The sequence below is a fragment of the Scyliorhinus torazame genome, chromosome 10 (assembly GCF_047496885.1).
Source record: "Scyliorhinus torazame isolate Kashiwa2021f chromosome 10, sScyTor2.1, whole genome shotgun sequence".
In the NCBI taxonomy this organism is placed as follows: Eukaryota; Metazoa; Chordata; class Chondrichthyes; order Carcharhiniformes; family Scyliorhinidae; genus Scyliorhinus; species Scyliorhinus torazame.
This window is the reverse complement of record NC_092716.1, coordinates 10,220,756-10,241,059: the sequence shown is the minus strand read 5'-3', so window position 1 is coordinate 10,241,059 and position 20,304 is coordinate 10,220,756. Positions and strand designations below refer to the sequence as shown.

At 49.5% G+C, this 20,304-nt stretch overlaps 1 protein-coding gene across 2 annotated transcripts in view; it reads right to left on the bottom strand.

Moving 5' to 3' along the window:
* Positions 1–20,304, bottom strand: part of cdh11 (cadherin 11, type 2, OB-cadherin (osteoblast)) — a 231,756-nt gene that overhangs the window by 75,627 nt on the left and 135,825 nt on the right. The window contains exons 5-7 of one of the 2 annotated variants that reach the window (XM_072517819.1): positions 14,968–15,135; positions 13,087–13,274; positions 5,519–5,775 (exon numbers count right to left, since the gene is read on the bottom strand). In XM_072517819.1, coding sequence (XP_072373920.1) covers positions 5,519–5,775; positions 13,087–13,274; positions 14,968–15,135 — 613 coding nt within the window. The remainder of the gene's footprint in view (positions 1–5,518; positions 5,776–13,086; positions 13,275–14,967; positions 15,136–20,304) is intronic. The other variant, XM_072517820.1, reaches the window with a different exon arrangement.

Here is a 20,304-nt window from a genome sequence, read left to right as displayed (position 1 = left end):
ACACACACCTTCATCAAACCCCCACACCCACCTCTCTCCACACACACACACACACACACACACACCTTCACCAAACCCCCTCACCCACCTCTCCTAACACACACACACCTTCACCAGACCCCCGCACCCACCTCTCCACACACACACACACACCTTCATCAAACCCCCACACCCTCCTCTCCACACACACGCACACACACACACACACCTTCATCAAACCCCCACACCCTCCTCCCCACACACACACACACACACACACACACACACACACTTTATCAAACCCCCACACCCACCTCTCCACACACACATTCGCACACACACACCTTCACCAGACCCCCGCACCCACCTCTCCACACACACACACTCACAACTTCACCAAACCCCCTCACCCAGCTCTCCACACACACACACACACACACACACACACACCTTCACCAAACCCCCTCACCCTCCTCTCCACACACACACACACACACCTTCACCAAACGCTCCACACACACACACACACACTCTTTCACCAAACCCCCACACCCACCTCTCCACACACAACACACAAGCACTCTTTCACCAAACCCCCACACCCACCTCTCCACACACACACACACACACACACACACACCTGCACCAAACACCCACACCCACCTCTCCACACACACACACACACACACCGTCACCAAACCCCCTCACCCACCTCTGCACACACACACACACATTCACCAAACCCCCTCACCCACCACTCCACACCCACACACACACACACCTTCACCAAACCCACTCACCCACCTCTCCACACACACACACACCGTCACCAAACCCCGTCACCCACCTCTCCGCACACACACTCACACACACCTTATCCAAACCCCCTCACCCACCTCTCCCCACACACACACACACACACACACCTTCACCAACCCCCGCACCCACCTCTCCACACACACACACACCTTCACCAACCCCCGCACCCACCTCTCCACACACACACACACACACACCTTCACCAAACCCCCACACCCACCTCTGCACAACACATACACACACACACCTTCACCAAACCCTCTCCACACACACACACACACACACCTGCACCAAACCCCCACACCCACCTCTCCACAAACACACACACACCTTCATCAACCCCCGCACCCACCTCTCCACACACACACACACACACACACACCTCCTGTCACCACAAAAAAGCCTCGCGCATATAAGCCCCCACCCCCCTCTCACCCCACTGCTCCCTAGCCTCCCACACACACCTCCTGGATGCACACATACATCCACATCCCTCACACACACACACAGGCACACCTTCCCTCCCGCCCTCTACAAGCACACATACAAACACCTCCTCCCAGACACAGATACTTACGCAAACCTCCCCACACACACAAAACACGCAGACAAAACCACACCTCCACACACACACACAAACCTCTCCCTCCTCCCCTGTACACACAGACACGCATACACTCAAAACCGCAGCTCCACACACACACACAAACCTCTCCCTCCTCCCCTGCACACACACAGACACGCATACACGCAAAACCGCAGCTCCCCACACATTCAGACCGCTCCCCCCTCCCCTGCACACACACACATACACACACATTCCTCCATACGTACGAACACACACACAAATATAGCCCTGTTTGACTTGTCCCTGACATGGGAGTACCTCTCCTCCATTAAAAGATACAGCTGAGACCTGATAACGGTGTCAATGTTGACAGTCTGGGAGTCTAACACTTCACACCGAGTCCCCAGACAGCTGCCAGAGAGCTCTCAAATCAATAAGATAAATTCTGCCTTTAGATTTTAATTCATGGCGCTCTACAATTTAAATGACGGCGCTGGTACCATTCTGACTTATCCCCCCATCCTTTCTCAGATGAGGCAACTCACCATTCTGATTTGGTTAAAGGATCTCAGTTAAAAGCGTTGCCTTCAGATCCGCAAAATGGTTTATGCGTCGAGCTCTGCCTTTAGCTCAGTCGGTGTCTGGGGAGGCAAGTTGTGGTATTGTGACAGAGATGTGTCCTACACTTAGCTAGTTCATATTCCAGCCCTCTGGGGAGGTTAGATTTGCAAACCATGTTGTCAAACAGATCAAATACAGCTGGGATTACTGGTGTACTGAGAGTATAATACAACCTGCTAGAATCTAATTCTGATACACTGAAACACCATTTGTAAAATCCCAGTTTTGCAATTCAGCTACTTCGAAACAAAATAAGGCAGACCGCCCTGCACAATGAAATTACCAGTCACATATAGTGAGAATCTGAATCCTAACCTTCTGTTATAAATTTCCAATAAGAATAAGTAATCTAATTTGTCGAACAGACTATTTAAAAATGACTGTCTACAGTCACGAAAGCATTAAACCATAATGTGCATTCATATTGCATCTTCAACCTACTAAAATATTCCAAAACACAAGGGCACTATCAGACAAATATGCTGCATTAAAACAGGCGTCCGCATGCTTGGTCAATTGTGGTCAGTTTCGAGGAGCATTGTAAAGGGGGAGAGATAGAGTTGGAGAGGCAAGGATTTATCAGGGAGTTTCAGAACTCCGAGACGTAGAAATAGTAGCAGGATTAGGCCATCCTGGCCCTCGAGCCTTCTCCACCGTTTAACCAGATCGTGGCTTATCTTCTATAGCTCACGGTCATGTTCCTGCACCATCCCCATAACGCTTGACATCTTCAATATCTAAAGACCTATCAATCTCTCCCTCGAAGATACTGAATGGCTGAGGCGCCCACAATTGCTTGGGTAGAGAATTCCAAAAGGCTCATCACCTCTTGGGAGTGAAGAAACCCCTCCTCGCCTCAGTCCCAAATTGATCTAACTATGTCCGCTGGTTCTAGATTTCCACCCCCCCACCCCCCCTCCACTCTCACCCCACCTCCTTCTGAACCAGGGAAAACATCCCATCTTTCTGCATCTACCCTGTCGAGCCCTGGAAGGGGTTTGTCTGCTTCAAGGTGGCTGAAGTGACTGACAGCGTGGCCATCAATGATGGCACCAAGTACGCAGGGGATGGAGAAGAGGCTAGAACTGCAGAAACCCAAAGTTATTGGGAGGATTGTGAGATGGGAAGAGGCGATAGAGAGTGGTTAGCTGATGGAGGAATTTGAAGACAATCAGAGATTAGGATAATCATTTTTTTAAATTAAAAAAAAAATATTAGAGTACCCAATTCATTTTTTCCAATTAAGGGGCAATTTAGCGCGGCCAATCCACCTACCCTGCACATCCTTGGGTTGTGGGGCAAAACCCATGCAAACACGGGGAGAATGTGCAAACTCCACACAGACAGTGACTCAGAGCCGGGATCGAACCAGGGACCTCGATGCCGCGAGGCAGCAGGGCTAACCCACTGCGCCACCGTGCTGCCCTGGATGGTCATTTTTATATCGACAGAGCTGCCGGGCCAGGAGTGAAGGTGGGTCAGCGAGCGTACAGGCGCTAGGTAAACGTGACTTGGTACGAGTTAGGACATGGGCAGCAGAACCTTGGATGAGTTCAAGATTATGGAAGGTGGAAGATGGCAGTCCAGCCGGAGCATTGTAACGGTCGTGTTTGGAGGAACGGAAAGAGGATTTCAGCAGCATGATGATGAGCTGAAAGAAAAATAACAGGAATGGATGTCGGCGGCTTGGGTGATGGGGCACATACGTATCAGGATTTAATGTGGAGGTGGTTGCCTTGCCCGCCCCCAGCTCAATGGTTGGTGGCAAACCCGGCTCTACTTGTCTCAGTTGCCCTGCAGCATTTTAACCGCTGTCAATTGGCTCGATCACGGGAGGAAACCCACCTCTGAGGGTTGCCTGCCAATCAACAAGCCAGTAGCCCTCTAGACCCGGTCGCGTCACCGAGGGCAGGTGTCATTCTGGGGATTATCGGCAGTCACCAGTGTTGAGGAGCCATGCAGCCGGGCGTCCAGGTAAGTCTAGGGTTTTGCCCAGGCCAGACTGGCAGTTTCCAATGAGGTGGATGGGGGGGGGGAGCTTCCCACCCTGGTAAAGTTTCGGCAATGGCAGGAGGTCATTTAATGCCTCAGAAGGCTCGTAGAAAATATGTAGGAAATAGAAGGATGCCATTCAGCCCTTCGATCAAGGGTGGGCTGGCAGCACATACATCTCTCCCACCACTAGCAAGTTACCATGGAGGCAGACATAGGTGGCAGACAGGGCGTTGCTGCCAAGGCAGCTGGTTTTAAAGACCAACCTAAACCCCCCAACCCACTGAGCTGACAGCCTGATACCACAGGGTAAGTCCCAACCATGGGGTTGGACACACAGCTCGGGATCAAATAGGAACCCCAAGAATACAAACATCTGGTTCATCCTGAGGCAGTGGCCAATGGTGGAGACGGAATTGGTGGAAAGGGAAGAGGGTTTGAGTTGGGGCCGAATACAATCTAATGAAACCCCGAGATAATGGCGGGACTGAGCGAGGTAATGGGGGGGGATAGAGCTGGCTGTCATCAGCATACATGAGGAATCTGATGGTGCATCTTCCTATGATATCAGTAATGCTTCCACGAACAAAGATCACAAGTTACTTTGCAATTTAATCACCAGTAACTGAGGTTGTTATTTTCAGAGTGTCTATGTTGAAGTTATGGGAGGATTCAAAGGCTGATTAACAGTCAGGCAGGCCACATTTGAAAGCTCCTACCCTGACTGGAACCATCTTTAGACCAGCTCCTATCAGCTGGAAGAGTTTAATGGGCTCCCACAATCCTCACCCGCTACTCAAATATCCCACAAGCTACCAACTCAGAATGTGGACCCAGAACCTCAGTATCCACTGGTGAGGGGTGCCTGATGTTGGGCTTGAGCCCCAAACCTTCTGACTCAGAGGCAGGTACGGCACAGGGGCCAAAGACACACTCCAGCAACTGGTGATCACACGATCTGGGCATATTCAGGTCAGATAGCGGGAGGAAGGCTTTCACTAACACATTGGTGAAAAGAGAGGCACATTACCAAACATTTGCACTCATCGTGCTCATTTACACTTGTTAGTAGCGACGTGCATTCATACCCGTTCTCTGCAAACAAAAGGAGCATGATCAAGATTTGCTCCTTTTTTTTTGAATTACACAAAGCTTGGGGAGTCTTTATTTCCAAGGTGTTACCATGGAGAAATGCAACAAAATGTTCCACTAGAGGCTCCCCCTGTTGCTTTCTCCATGGCAGCGCCACAGCCAATCAGAATAGACTTGCCAAACTATCGGCACCCTTTTCGCCTGTCGCATAAACTGTTGTAACTTCTTGAAATTTGGAATTCTTGCAATTGGCCTGATGAGTGCAAGACGGAAAACTTCAGCAGCATGTCTCTCTTTTCAGCAATCTCCCGGTTCTATACCACCAAGCGATTTCCTATGTACCTGAGACAGCATTACACCGAGGAACAAATTCCAGATAGCCTCACCGGTAAAATCAGAATGGTACAGGAGCCCACTCCCACACGATGTCACAATGAGGAAACGCACCTGATGGGACTGCGTCCCAAATCGTTGTCCATGGCGTGGACTTGACCCACTGTAGTCCCCGCTGGAGCGCTCTCGTTGACCTCCATGATGTAAACGGGCATGGAAAACACAGGAGGCTCGTCCGCGTCCTCCACAGAAATCTTGACTGTGGCTGTATCCTTGAACGGCCCCCGGCTGACGAAGCGCGGATCGAAGTATACGTTGGCCCCCTCCACTTTCAGGGAATACAACTTTTTGGTTTCAAAGTCCAGGCCCTGCTGAAGGGAGCGACAGAGATGAATTACTCGGCAGCGGAGAACAGGTTGAGCTCAAACGAACACTGATGAATAGGCAGGGTGTGGGGGCAACACCATGATGGATGTTAATAGCTCCGCTTACATACTAACTGAGATGAAGCATTTCATTCCAAACTCCAGCGACAAGAGAGAACAAAGCACCATTTCTGTCATCACCTCTGCCATGTTCTCTGTGCATTGCAGTGAAACCTAGACACAGCTGGCCTCACTGCCAGCTTTACAAATGGTCCATGACCATTCAGACACATCAGTTTACATGGGATAGCATACAGCAAACATGGCCAAACAGATCAATCAGCCGACTTGATCCACGCCATTGTCTCTGCTCCAAATTACCTACCTCTCTTCATCTGATCCCATCATCATATCCTTCTATTCCTTTCTCCCTCATGCATTGTGCTTAAATGCATCCATGCCAACTGACTCAACAACTCCCTGTGGTAGTATATCACATTCTCACCGCTCTCTGGGTGAAGCGGTTTCTCTTGAATTCCTGACAGGATTCATTAAACTATCTCCTCACGAGTGGAAAAATATTCTCTCTGTATCAAACCGTTTCATAATCATAAAGAGCGCGATCATATCAATCCTCTGCTTCTGGAGAAAGTGCCTGTTCAGTCCTCCCTGATAGATATAACCTTTCAGTTTTGCTATCACCCTTGCAGATCTGTTTTTGCACCATCGCCAGTCCTTCTATATCTTTTTAATAATACGGAGATAGGAACTGCGCACAACTGCTACAAGTATGGTCGAACCAAGATACCGTCCAGTTTTAACGTAACTTGATTGAATATAGAACAATACAGCGCAGTACAGGCCCTTCGGCCCACGATGTTGCACCGAAACAAAAGCCATCTAACCTACACTATGCCATTATCATCCATATGTTTATCCAATAAACTTTTAAATGCCCTCATGATGTGACGATGAAGCACAGGAAGAGGTCAATGGGCCGTTATCCCTCTGTCAGCTCCCCAGTCAATCCTCGTCCCCTTCCCTGTGTATTATCCTGTTTTGTTCATAGAATCATAGAGTTTACAGTGCAGGATGAGGCCATGAGGCCCATCGGAAACGGCACACTACTTAAGCCCATGTCTCCAACCTATCCCCGTAACCCCACCTAGCCTTTAGAAACTAAGGGACAATTTTATTGTGGCCCATCCACCTAACCTGCACATCTTTGGGCTGTGGGAGGAAACCAGAGCACCCGGAGGAAACCCACGCAGACACGGGGAGAACGTGCAGACTCCACACAGACAGTGACCCGAGGCCAGAATTGAACCCGGGACCCTGGTGCTGTGGGGCAGCAGTGCGAACCACTGTGCCTTCAAGTTACTCCGGTCACCCTAAATGTCTTCACACTCCGATCTGTAATCTGACCCCATCACCTGATGATTTTTTTTAGCTTCTCCGAAAGTACTCCCTGCCAACTCTGGATTTGAATCTTTGGTTAGCAGTTTGGTTAACTGGGATGTACTCAGTTTAACGTTTTCCGGTCTTAGTCAATGTAGAGGGTGATGGGTCAGCAATTGGTCTACGAAGAGCGAGACTCAAAATGAGGCTTCCCTTTCCTGAGGGATGTCCAGCACACCCTACTGGAGAAGTGCTTCCATTTGGACTTCAGATTATGATGTGGAGATGCCGGTGTTGGACTGGGGTGAGCACAGTAAGGGGTCTTAGAACACCAGGTTAAAGTCCAACAGGTTTGTTTCAAACACTAGCTTTCGGAGCACTGCTCCTTCCTCAGGTGAATGAAGAGATACGTTCCAGAAACATTATATAGACAAAGTCAATGATGCAAGACAATGCTTAGAATGCAAGCATTTTCAGTTAATTAAGTGTTTACAGATCCAGAGATGGGGTAACCCCAGGTTAAAGAGGTGTGAATTGTGTCAAGCCAGGACAGTTGGTAGGATTTCACAGGCCAGATGGTGGGAGATGAATGTAATGCGACATGAATCCCAGGTCCCGGTTGAGGCCGCACTCGTGTGCGGAACTTGGCTATAAGTTTCTGCTCGGCGATTCTGCGTAGTCGCGCGGGCTTCAGGGTGAGACGGGGGTCAGCCGTGATGCCACATTTGGCCAACCATAGAATCCCTACAGTGCGGGGGAGGCCAGTCAGCAGGTTGAGTCTGCACTGACACTCCGAAAGAGCACTCTATCTAGACCCACTCCCCCGCCCCATCGTTGCAACCCGGACACTAAGGGCAATTTATCATCTCCAATCCGCCTAACCTGCACATCTTTGGACCGTGGGAGGAAACCGGAGCACCCGGAGGAAACCCACGCAGACACGGGGAGAACATCCAACCTCCACACAGACAGACACCCAAGCCGGAATTGAAGCCGGGTCCCTGGCGCTGTGAGGCAGCAGCGCTAACCACTGTGCCACACATCGCATAGTCTTCTTTGGCAGAGGTATCATAGAATTGTTACATATGCATCGTAGCATATGCAAGAGTAAATTAGCCTCCCTCGTCAAAAGGAGTGCACAGGAATACAACAGGAACTAGGGTAGTTCATAGTGGAGGACTTTCAATCTACGGGACCAATCAATAAAAAGGGCAAAGTTCACATAATCTCTCTCCTAATTGATGCACTCTGTCATGCAATGTCCAATGGCGGTAGATTCTCTTTGTTGCGGGCAGCATGGTGGCGCAGTGATTCGCACTGCTGCCTCACGGCGCCGAGGTCCCAGGTTCGATCCCGGCTCTGGGTCACTGTCCGTGTGGAGTTTGCACATTCTCCCCGTGTCTGCGTGGGTTTCGCCCCCACAATCCAAAGATGTGCAGGATAGGTGGATTGGCCACGCTAAATTGCCCCTTAATTGGAAAAAATGAATTGGGTACACTAAAATTTTAAAAAAAGATTTTCTTTGTTGCTTTCCTGATTAGATGGAGACAACAGGGCCAGGGTTCAACTTTACCTTCAGGCAGTGTGCCCTCAAGGCCACAAGTATCAGGATAGCAACAAAGAAATCCATAAGGAATTCAGGAGGAACGTCTTTACTTTGATAATGGTGAGAGTGTGGAACTCGCTGCAGGGGGACGGGATGTTGATTTGTACAACAGTGATGCATTTAAGTCTAGATAAACACACGACGCAGAAATAACCAGAAGGGTATGCTGATGGGGTAAGGTGGAGAGGGACTGAGAGGAGGGTCTCTTCCAGTGGAAAAACCAGCTAGGGCGACATGGATATTTATTTGTGAAAATTCTGTGTAATTCTTTCGGGTCAAGAAATGAAAGCAAACGCTTCAGTTGAAAAAGAAATGGTCAAAAGGCACCTTTAAGAGTAGAATGACATCTATCATGACTGATCAGGTTGTTTAAAAAAAACAGATGGTAAGATTAGCATGAATTTTACATACAAACTGACAGCCCTAATTAAGGTGATGTTGTGAAGATCTGAATAATGGATTACACTGAGTTTGGGTCCATACACGACTTTTCCAAGGTCAGGCATGATGTTAAACTTGCTCTAGCTGATTAAATAGAGCTGGCTCAGGATTAGTTACTGAGGCGCCGCAACTGGAGACAATATGACACAGCCCATGTCTGTCTTTCGGTCATCGGTGATCCAGGATTTTATAGCCAGTTAATGCACCCAGCTGATTTCAGGAATTTTCAGATCCCTCCATGGTCTTGCTCCCTCCCACCCAAGTCAGTCACCTCCTCCAGCTTGAATACCCTCTGCTCTCCTCCTGTTCTGGATCGTATTCATCCTGATCGCTTCCACTTCACCGTTGCCGGTTGTGGCATTGACCGCCGAGGTCCTCAGCCCTGGAAGGCACTCCTTAAACCTCTCTGCTTCTCACTCAGGCTCTAAGACACTCCTTAAAGTTTACCCCTTTTTACCATCTACCCGAGATGGGAATGTTTGTTTTACAAAGCACGTTATTATCACCTAGTATGCGCTGAACTAATTGTAGAGCTCCCACAATGACCTAGCATGGATATGGTCGGCGGAATGACTCCTTCTACACAGCATGTTACTCCCATGCACAGAAGTGAGGGGGTTCAATGCTGAGGAATGGGATTGTTGTTTAATGTGGAGAGAGCAATTCCAACTCAGACACAGGAATATCCCTCAGTATCAGCAATGGCCACCAATTGCAGCTGCAGCAACAAGACCTTGGGCCGTAGGCAGCTTATAGGCCGAGTAGTCAAGAGATGACACAGCTACAACAGAGGTCACGTGTCGGGGCTGCGGGAGCACAAGTGTTGAAGTAGCTGCTAAACTAATAAACAAACTACTCTTCACTATAAATCCTTGGTGTCTGTGATTCAGGAACCTGGCACATTGACACAGTTAATGGAACAGTTGCCAATGGTGAAGCGATTAATAGGGGTTGCACAAGACTCCAAATTTGGGGGGAGCATGAAGTTTTACAGTTTTACAGAGGCTATTCGGCCCATCGAGTCTGCACCAGCCCTTGGAAAGAGCACCTACTTAAGCCCTTACATTCACCCTATTCCCTTAACCCCACCTAAACCTTTTAGGCACTAAGGGCAATTAAGCATGGCCAATCCAGCTAACCTGTAAATCCTTGGACTGTGGGAGGAAACCGGAGCACCCAGAAGAAATTCACGCAGACATGGGGAGAACGTGCAGGCTCCGCACAGGCAGTGACCCAGCAGGGAATCGAACCTGGGACCCTGGAGCTGTGAAACAACAGTGCTAACCACAGTGCTACCTTGCCGCCCAGTGGGTTATGGGGCTGGAGGGAGTTACAAAGATAAGTGGGGAGGAGGAGGACGATACGAGTACATGGAAAGATTTTCAAACAGGATGCAGATTTTAAGACCTCGGCATTGCTTAAGTGGGATCCAATGTAGGTGAGTGGGCACAGAGGGTGATAGGTGAATAGGACTTTGTGTGAGTTAGGAAGCAGTGGCAACTCCCCAACCACCCACCCCACCCCCACACACGCCAAGCTCACCTACTGTATCGGTGTGGGATTGTTTTATTTCCTCACGGGTGCCCTGATTGATAATGCCAATTTTGTGCCAGTTTGCTCTCGAATCTGGACCGTTTTGGAGCTGTGGAATCTTGCCCAGTTGGTGCACATGTGAGACTGCTGCCGATTTACTTCACTGAGACCTCAGCAGTTGGCAGTGATAGATCTCTGTGCTATCACTCTGGCCATGATTCAAAACTCCAATCTCAGCAATTTAAAAAAAAGACCATCTTGCATCCTGTAACTAAAGGTCAGCTCTCCTACTTACTGTTTAAAGATAGAATTGTATTCATAATACCTAAGTTGTGTGGGAACGTAAGATGAAGGGTGGGGGGGGGGGGGGGGAATTGGGAATAGTTTCCAAGCGCTTGAATGAAGAGAAGGAAGGACAGCCAACCCTGGCTGGTGTGCGTTCCTGGAAATTTCATCACATGACCTTCTCCCAGAAACCACCACTCCCATAGGTCTACCACTCAGGCACCAATTTCTCACAGCCAATTGGAAAGGGAGCAATCCTTGTCACACTCAAGTGAGTCAATCATTGGAAGGAGACAGTGGTGTAGCGGTATGGCACTGGGCTAGTAATCTAAAGGCCCGGTTAGCTCAGTTGGATGGATGGCGGATTCGTGATGCGGAGCAACACCAGCAGCGCGGGTTCAATCCCCGTGATAGAACATAGAACGTACCGTGCAGAAGGAGGCCATTCGGCCCATCGAGTCTGCACCGACCCACTTAAGCCCTCACTTCCACCCTATCCTCGTAACCCAATAACCCCCCTAACCATTTTGGACACTAAGGGCAATTCAGCACGGCCAATCCACCTAACCTGCATGTATTTGGACTTTGGGAGGAAACCGGAGCACCCGGAGCAAACCCACGCAGACACGGGGAGAACGTGCAAACTCCGCACAGACAGTGACCCAGCGGGAATTGAACCTGGGACCCTGGCGCTGATAGTTGAGGTTATTCATGAAGGCCCCGTCTTTGCAGCCTTGCCCCTCGCCTGAGGTGTGGTGACCCTCAGGCTAAACAACCAGCAGTCAGCCCCCCCCCCCCGCCCCCCCTCAAAGTTGCGAGCGAGCACCCTATGATCGTCTGGGACAATGGTGACTTTCTCTCTTCCAATCCAAAGGCCCGACTTACTGGGGGGACATGGATTCAAGTCCCACCATGGCAGCTAGTGGAATTTAAATAAATTTGATCAGTCTGCAATTGAAACAATGGTGATCACGAAACTGACAATCAGGTTGTAAACACCCATCTGGTTCACTAATGTCTTTTCGGGAAGGAAGTCTGCCATTCTTACCCGGTCTGGCCTACATGTGACTCCACAACAATGTGATTGAGTCTTAACTGCCCTCGGAGATGGCTGAGCAAACCACTCAATTTCAGGGAAATTATGGAAGAGCAATAAATGCAGTGATACCAACATACCGTGAAGGAATAAAACAGTTATTTCTGCAATTTACAGTACAGATGCAGGCTGCTGGGCCTTTTCTGCCTCTGCTGGGGAAGAGTTCTTCCCCCAGCACTTGGCACATGCCCTCCTTTCCAAATATTCATCCAATCCTTTTTTCGAAATTTCGTATTGCTCCATCAACGGCACCCCCATGTTTAAGACCACGCAATGTTTCTGTTTCTAGCAATCCTTCAATCACTGCCTTTCCGTTCCAGCAATAAATAAAAGCGTTTAATGATCTTTCCTCTGATTTTCCTCCCAGGCTACTGGCAACAGTGACCTGGAGATTCATCTTCCAGTTTTGGAAACCTCCGGACAATCCTGGAGGTTGGCAAGCAGAGGAGGGCTGTTTGTGGGCTGCCTGTAATCAGCAGCGCTCAACAGTCAATTAAACAGACGAGTCTGCAATTTGGTGAACAACACTCCTTGTGAATGAGACTCCTCAACTGGAGTGTTGAGCTGTTAAAGAAAATCCTTGGCTTTGTAATTAGAGGGAACTATGGAGTACAAAGCAAGGACATTTAAATGATACTTAAACAAATCACTGGGTAGGTCTCAGCAGGAAAAATGTACCCAATTCTGGGCACCGTACTCTTAAGAAGGACGTCAAGGCCTTAGGGTAGTTACGGTTGAGGTTTACGTGAATGGTACCAGAGATGAGGCGCTTCAGCTATTTTAGGAGACTGAAGAATCTGGGATTGTTCTCCTTCAGAGAGATCAACAGGAAATGTAATCGAGGCGTTAAAAATTATGAAGGGTTTTGATCGGGTAAGTGTTTCCGCCGGCTGTTTTCACTGTGCACTCACAGGGTGAACAATCCCTTTCCCACATTCACTTAATAATGCTCCAGTACCTTTTTCAGCTTGATAACTCCCTCCTGGGTCTGTGAGTCGGTCGCGATTTCAAACAGATCTCTGCCATCTCCATCAATGATTCTGTAGGACACCATCCCATTCTCCCCAATGTCTGGGTCTTTGGCCTTCACCCGCCCCACTACCTCTCCGAGATCAGCAGCCTCGGAGATCGACATCTGATATACACCTGAAGAAAAACGAACGACACACCTTGCTTACAATGGAATTTCTTACTTGAATGTCACTAATTACCAGTGGGTAGCGGCGCCCCCTTGATGACAGAGTGGAAACTGAACCTGAGTTGGAAAATGTCAATCGGCATGGCTGTGGTGGGGCACATTTGTGTCAACTGACATCGAGCTGCTTTGGGTTTCATAGATTATCATAGAATTTACAGTGCAGAAGGAGGCCATTCAGCCCATCGAGTCTGCACCGGCTCTTGGAAAGAGCACCTTACCCAAGGTCAACATCTCCACCCCATCCCCATAACCCAGTAACCCCACCCAACACTAAGGGCAATTTTGGACACTAAGGGCAATTTATCATGGCCAATCCACCTAACCTGCGCATCTTTGGACTGTGGGAGGAAACCAGAGCACCCGGAGGAAACCCACGCAGACACGGGGAGGATGTGCAGACTCCACACAGATAGTGACCCAAGCCGGGAATCGAACCTGGGACCCTGGAGCTGTGAAGCAATTGTGCTAACCACAATGCTACCATGCTGCTGGTATAGTGTTTACATTTGTGGGCCAGTAATGCCAAGAACGTGGGTTCAAATCCCGTCAGGGCAGTTTGATAATTTGAATTCAGTATTGACATAAAAAAATAAGGTTATAAAAATGACTCAGAAGCTGTCAGATTGTAATTAAAAACCCAGCTGGTTCCTTCAATCACGATCGGTAACGAAGGAAGTCCTCGCCTGTTCTTACACAGTCTGAATCTCCGACTCCAGCTCTACACCAATCTGATTGACTCGTAACTGTCCTCTGAAGTGCCTGCATGACACCCAAGGTGGTTCAAAAAGAAGGCCCACCACTTTCTTGGGGCAATTGAGGACGGGAACTGAATGGTAGTCTTGTTAGTGCTGTCCACATCCTGGGAATGAATTAAACTATCTCATCAGGAGTACACTGGTGCTAAAGAATTCAGTTTACACCGAGTGCTGAAGACTTGAGCCCAGCGTGATAATGAGTGAAGGACCACATACCCCTCAGGAGGTTTGCAAAGTAACTCACAGAAGGTTTGGGGCCACCTCATGATGGATGGACTTTCGAAGCTCCATTGCTTTTAGTGGCAGCATGTGCTTGCCTCAGGGTTAGACAGTCAAGTCCCACACTAGAATCGCCAGTACACAATCTATGCTGGTACTCCTGATGGAGGGGGGGTGCAGTTTAGCTCAGTTGGATGGACAGCAGTTTCGGGATGCAGAGCGAGGTCAACAGTGCGGGTTCAGTTCCCGTACTGGCTGAGGTTATTCATGAAGGCCCTGCCTTCTCAACCTTGCCCCTCGCCTGAGGTGCGGTGACCCTCGGGTTAAATCACCACCAGTCAGCTGTCCCCCCTCAAACGGGAAAGCAGCTTCTGGTCATCTGGGACTGTGGTGATTTTACTTTACTTTACTGTGGGAGTGCCGCAGTGTAGGGGAATTGTCTTTCAGCTACTTCTTAGAAAAGTAAAACAGAAAAAATGCGCAATAATTGTCTGGTCACTCCTCCTGCAAGAGACTCAGTGCATCGGAACAGGTGGTTCAACTGCTCCAACCTCTTCTACAATTCAATTAGCTCATGGCTGATTAATATGTCAACTCCCTCCACATGACTTGGTTCCGTAACCCTTCAGACCTGAAAAAGTGAAAGGATAAAGTGGAGCTTTCTTACTTTGCGGGAACTTTGGTGGGTTGTCGTTGACGTCCGTGAGGGTGATTATCACTTTTGTCGTCCCGGAGAGACCTCCCATGTGGCCGCCCATATCCTTGGCTTGTATTACCACAAGGTATTCCTCCCTTGCTTCCCGATCCATGTTTGGAAGAGCTGTCCTTATGATGCCTAGGGGATCGAGGAAGGATCACCATTTTCAGTACTGTACAGGCAGTGTTCGCATTGAGGAAAATGGACCTGAGTCTGAGGTTGCATTGCTGAATCAGAACTTAAAATCCTCGTGGAAACGACGTTAATTCGCATTTATATTCCATCTTTAGCACAATAGAGTGTCCAAGGTACGCTTTACTTGATGTTCTCATGCAAAATTAGATACGGACCACGTAAGGAGAGATGCCTCAGTTAAGTTCACCGCTCGTCGTCTATTATTGATGGTGTATCAGATTGGCCAATGCAAAATTGCCCCTTAGTGTCCAAAAGGGAAACGTGGATAGGGTGGAAGCATGGGCTTAAATAGGGTGCTCCATGCAGGTTTGAGATTTTGCCAGAAAGGAGATACAGAGTGTCCCGGTGGAGCCGGCCTCCACATTGCTGGAGGAGGTGCTGACGACAGGGGGACTGGAGAAGGGGGGTAGCGTCAGCGGTTAACGGAGCTATTTTGGAAGAGGAGAAGGCACCACTGGAAGGGACCAAAGCAAAGTGGGAGGAAGAGTTGGGAGAGGATATGGAGGAGGGGTTCTGGTGTGAGGTGCTCCGGAGAGTGAATGCCTCCACCTCATGCGCGAGGTTGGGGCTGACACAGCTGAAGGTGGTATACAGAGCACACCTCAAGAGGACGAGGATGAGCCGATTCTTTGAGGGAGTGGAAGATGTGTGTGAACATTGCGGGGGGGCCCCCGCTAATCATGTTCATATGTTTTGGTCCTGACCAAAGCTGGAGGATTACTGGAAGAAGGTTTTTAGGGTAATTTCTAAAGTGGTGCACGTGAAACTGGACCCGGTCTCCCAGGAGGCCATATTCAGGGTGTCGGACCAGCCAGGGTTGGAAACGGATGCGGAGGCAGATGTTGTAGCCTTCGCCTCGTTGATCGCCCGAAGGTGGATCCTGATAGGTTGGAGAGCAACCTCTCCACCCTGTGCCCTGCCGTGGTGGGGGGACCTGTTGGAATTCCTGACTCTTGAGAAGGTTAAGTTTGAACTGAGGGGAAGGATGGAGGGGTTCTACAATTCATGGGCATGATTCATTATGCACTTTCAAGAACTGGATAACATCGAACATTAGTTGGGGCGTGTGGGTGGGAGGGTTGGGGGGGAGGGGGACTGTGTGTGTTAATGGCGACTATGGGTGATCCCTAATTCCTTTGTGTCATTTGTTTGTGTGAACATGCGGGCTAATGTTTAGGGTTTGGTGGGAGGATAGGATTGTTGTTATTGACATGGGGATTGACATATTTGTTACTGATTATTGTTTATTGTTGGTGGGTGTAAATTTGTCAGAAAATGTGAAAAAGGAGGAGAATAAAAATATTTTTTTAAAAAATAGGGTGCTCTTTCCAAGGGCCGGTGCAGACTCAATGGGCCGAATGGCCTCCTTCTGCACATTAGGGATTCTATTCTATGAAAACCCCAGTACTTGCATCTCCATCCAGCCTTCTTTATTGTCCGAACATGTCTCATTCACCTGAGCAAAGATATCTTTCCTGATACACAGGAACGTCAAAGGAGAAAGTGACCATTCAACCCTTGGGCCTGTCCACTCTGAGGGAGGTCATAAAATCATAGAATTTACAGTGCAGAAGGAGGCCATTCGGCCCATCGGGTCTGCACCGGCCCTTGGAAAGAACACCCTACGTAAGCCCATGCCTCCATCCTATCCCCACAACCCAGTAACCCCACCACATCTTTTTGGACACTAAGGGACAATTTGTCATGGTCAATTCACCTAACCTGCCCACATCTTTAGACTGCGGGAGGAAACCCACGCACACACGGGAATCGAAGCTGGGGCCCTGTGGCTGTGAAGCAACTGTGCTAACCACTGTGCTACCGGGCTGCCCACCGTGCGGGACACTTCGAAGTAAAAGTATTGCGTCAGCGGAGAACTTTGGAAAGCCCTGCGGTCATGAAAACCACCATCGAAATTCAAATTCTTTCTTTCCCTAATCTTTCCTTCCAGTTCGTTCCCCTCCAATATGTGAATGAGCCCTGGAGATAAACATTCCGAGCAAACGAGAGCCAAATTACCGAAGTACTCTTTTCACAGGCAGTTCCAAGGGCTGACTATAAAAGCAAATTAGTCCCACTCCCCTCGTCTGAATAAATTATGCAAATAGGAAATGCCTGTATAACACTCTGCAAACCACTAGAGTGATATAAAACACAATGTTATATTGTTTATAAACTTTAAAAAATGCTTTACACTTGCTCTGTAACCACTCCTGGATAGTAATGAAGCCCAGCCTTATTTAATGCCTATTAGAACTCAACAGAAACTGTCTCGCTAACCATGGCTACGGTTCCAAAGCAAGTTTTATGATCATTTAGGAACAGCCATTTTTCCCAGACACTTTGACTTCATTTTACTCCACTGCGGTTTTTTTTTCCTTTTCGGAAAAAGGGAACAGGCTGGGAACAGCGAGAGGATGGGGAAAAGGGGAGCCGCGGAAGGAGAGTGGGGGAAGGGGGAGGGGTTGTAAAGGGAAGTGAGGGGAAAGGGGGAGGATGGGAGAGAGGGTGGGGAAAAGAGGAAGGATGGAGAGAATGCGGGAAAGGCTGGAGGGGATGGTGAGAGCTGGGGGAAAGGGGAAGGCGTGGAAAGAGCGGTGAATGGGGAAGGCGGAGAGAGTGTGTGAAAGGGGGAGTGTGGAAGAAGGATGGGGCAGGAGGAGGGGATTGAGAAAGAGTCTGCACAGGGAGGGTGGAGAGAGTGGGGGAAGGGGGGAGAGGTGGTGGGGAAACGGAAAGAGGGAGAGAGTGTGGAAAGGGGAGAGGGGCAGAGGGTAGGGTGGAAAGGCACAATCAAAGAGAAAGGATTTGAGGAGGTTTATGGAAATAGGGTGTCAGGTGACAGGGTTGGGAAATTGAGGAGAAAGTACATCGGGATAGAGTGTCATGATTTAAAAATGGTAAATATTCCACTTTAAAGGGAAAATCTATTTTTTTCCATTTTCGAAACATCATGATGAACCATTCAGAGAACTGCTGGGTGTCAAACACTCGCTCGGAGTGTGATTCGCATTGGCCGTGACAGCTGTGTAATTAGGAACAGGAATAGGTCATTCAGCCCCTCAAGCCTGCTCCATTATTTAGTAAGATCATAATTGATCTCTACCACAATTCCATTTACCGGCCTTTGATCTATACCTCCCAATACCCTGACCTAACTAAAATCCATCTTTGTCGGCCTGGGATACAACAGCATTCCGCAGCACCCATAGCCTTTGGCAGGGAGAGCGTTCCAGATTTTCGCCCGCCTTTATGTGAAGAATTACTTTTTTATTTATTTCTACGAAATGACCGAGCTCTGGGACAAGATTCTCCGACCCCCCGCCGGGTCGGAGAATCGCCGGGCGCGGGCGTGAATCCCGCCCCCGCCGGTTGCCGAATTCTCCGGCAACGGATATTCGGCGGGGCGGGAATCGCACCGCGCCGGTTGGCGGCCCCCCCCCCCCCGCGATTCTCCGGCCGAAGTCCCGCTGCTAGGATGCCTGTCCCGCCAGCGTGGATTAAACCACCTCTCTTACCGGCGGGACAAGGCGGCGCGGGCGGGCTCCGGGGTCCTCGGGGGGCGCGGGGCGATCTGGCCCCGGGTGGTGACCCCACGGTGGCCTAGCCCGCGATCGGGGCCCACCGATCCGCGGGCGGGCCTGTGCCGTGGGGGCACTCTTTTCCTTCCGCCTTCGCCACGGTCTCCACCATGGCGGAGGCGGAAGAGACTCCCTCCACTGCGCATGCGTGGGGTGCCGTCAGCGGCCGCTAACGCTCCCGCGCATGCGCCGCCCGGCAATGTCATTTCTGCGTCAGCTGGCGGGGCGGAAATCAGTCCGCCGCGGGCCTAGCCCCTCAACGTTAGGGCTCGGCCCCCCAAGATGCGGAGGATCCCGCACCTTTGGGGCGGCGCGATGCCCAACTGATTTGCGCCGTTTTTGGCGCCGGTCGGTGGACATCGCGCCGATACCGGAGTATTTCGCCCCAGATTTGAAGATTGTGGCCCCTCGCCCTCGATTCCTCCAACAGAGGAAATAATTTCTCTCCATATCTACCCTACTGCTCCCTTTAAACATTTTAAATATCTTGATTGGATCATTCCTCATTACAGCTTTTCTTCTTTTAATATTTGATGTTGGGATGTGACGTCACTGGCAAGGCCGGCAGCATTTATTGTCCATTCCTGCTTGACCTTGTGAGCCGCCTTTTTGAACCGCTGTAGCCTCATGTGGTGTAGGTGCTGACTGTAATAATAATAATCTATATTGTCACAAGTATTGTTACAATAACACTGCAATGAAGTTACTGTGAAAAGCCCCTCGTCGCCACATTCCGGCACCTGTTCGGGTACACGCAGGGAGAATTCAGAATGTCCAAATTACCCACCAGCACATCTTTAGCAAGGCTGGTTTAGCTCAGTGGGCTAGACAGCTGGTTTGTAATGCAGAATAAGGCCAGCAGCGCGGGTTCAATTCCCGTACCAGCTGAAAATTCTGAATTCGCCCTCTGTGTACCTGAACAAGTGCCGGAATGTGGCAACTAGGGGCTTTTCACAGTAACTTCATTGCAGTGTTAATGTAAGCCTACTTGCGACAATAAAGATTATTTCTTTCTTTATTTATTTTTGGGACATGTGGGAGCACCCAGAGGAAACCCACGCAGACACGGGGAGAACGTGCAGACTCCGCGCAGACAGTGACCAAAGCCGGGAATCGAACCCGGGACCCTGGAGCTGTGAAGCAACAATGGTTTGCTCGACGTCAGTTAGGTGTCAACCGCACTGTTGCGAATATGGAGTCACGTGTAGGACAGGCCGGAAAAGATGGCCGATTTCCTCCCCTGAAGGACATTAGCAACTAGATGGTTTTTTTACAGTAATCTGGTCATTCCATGAGCATTATCCATGAGGCTCCAGATTTATTGACTGATTTGCGTTTTAGCCACCGTGGTATGATTTGAATGCAAGTTTCTGACTCCAGTAACATTGCCACTGTGTTATCATCCCTTCTAAACTCAAGGCAAGACAAGCCAAGTTTATCAAGCCTCCCCCTCCTAATTTAACCCTGATATCATCTTGGTCAACCTACATTGCCGTTCTCCCAAGACCATGATACCCTTCCGGAGGGTCAG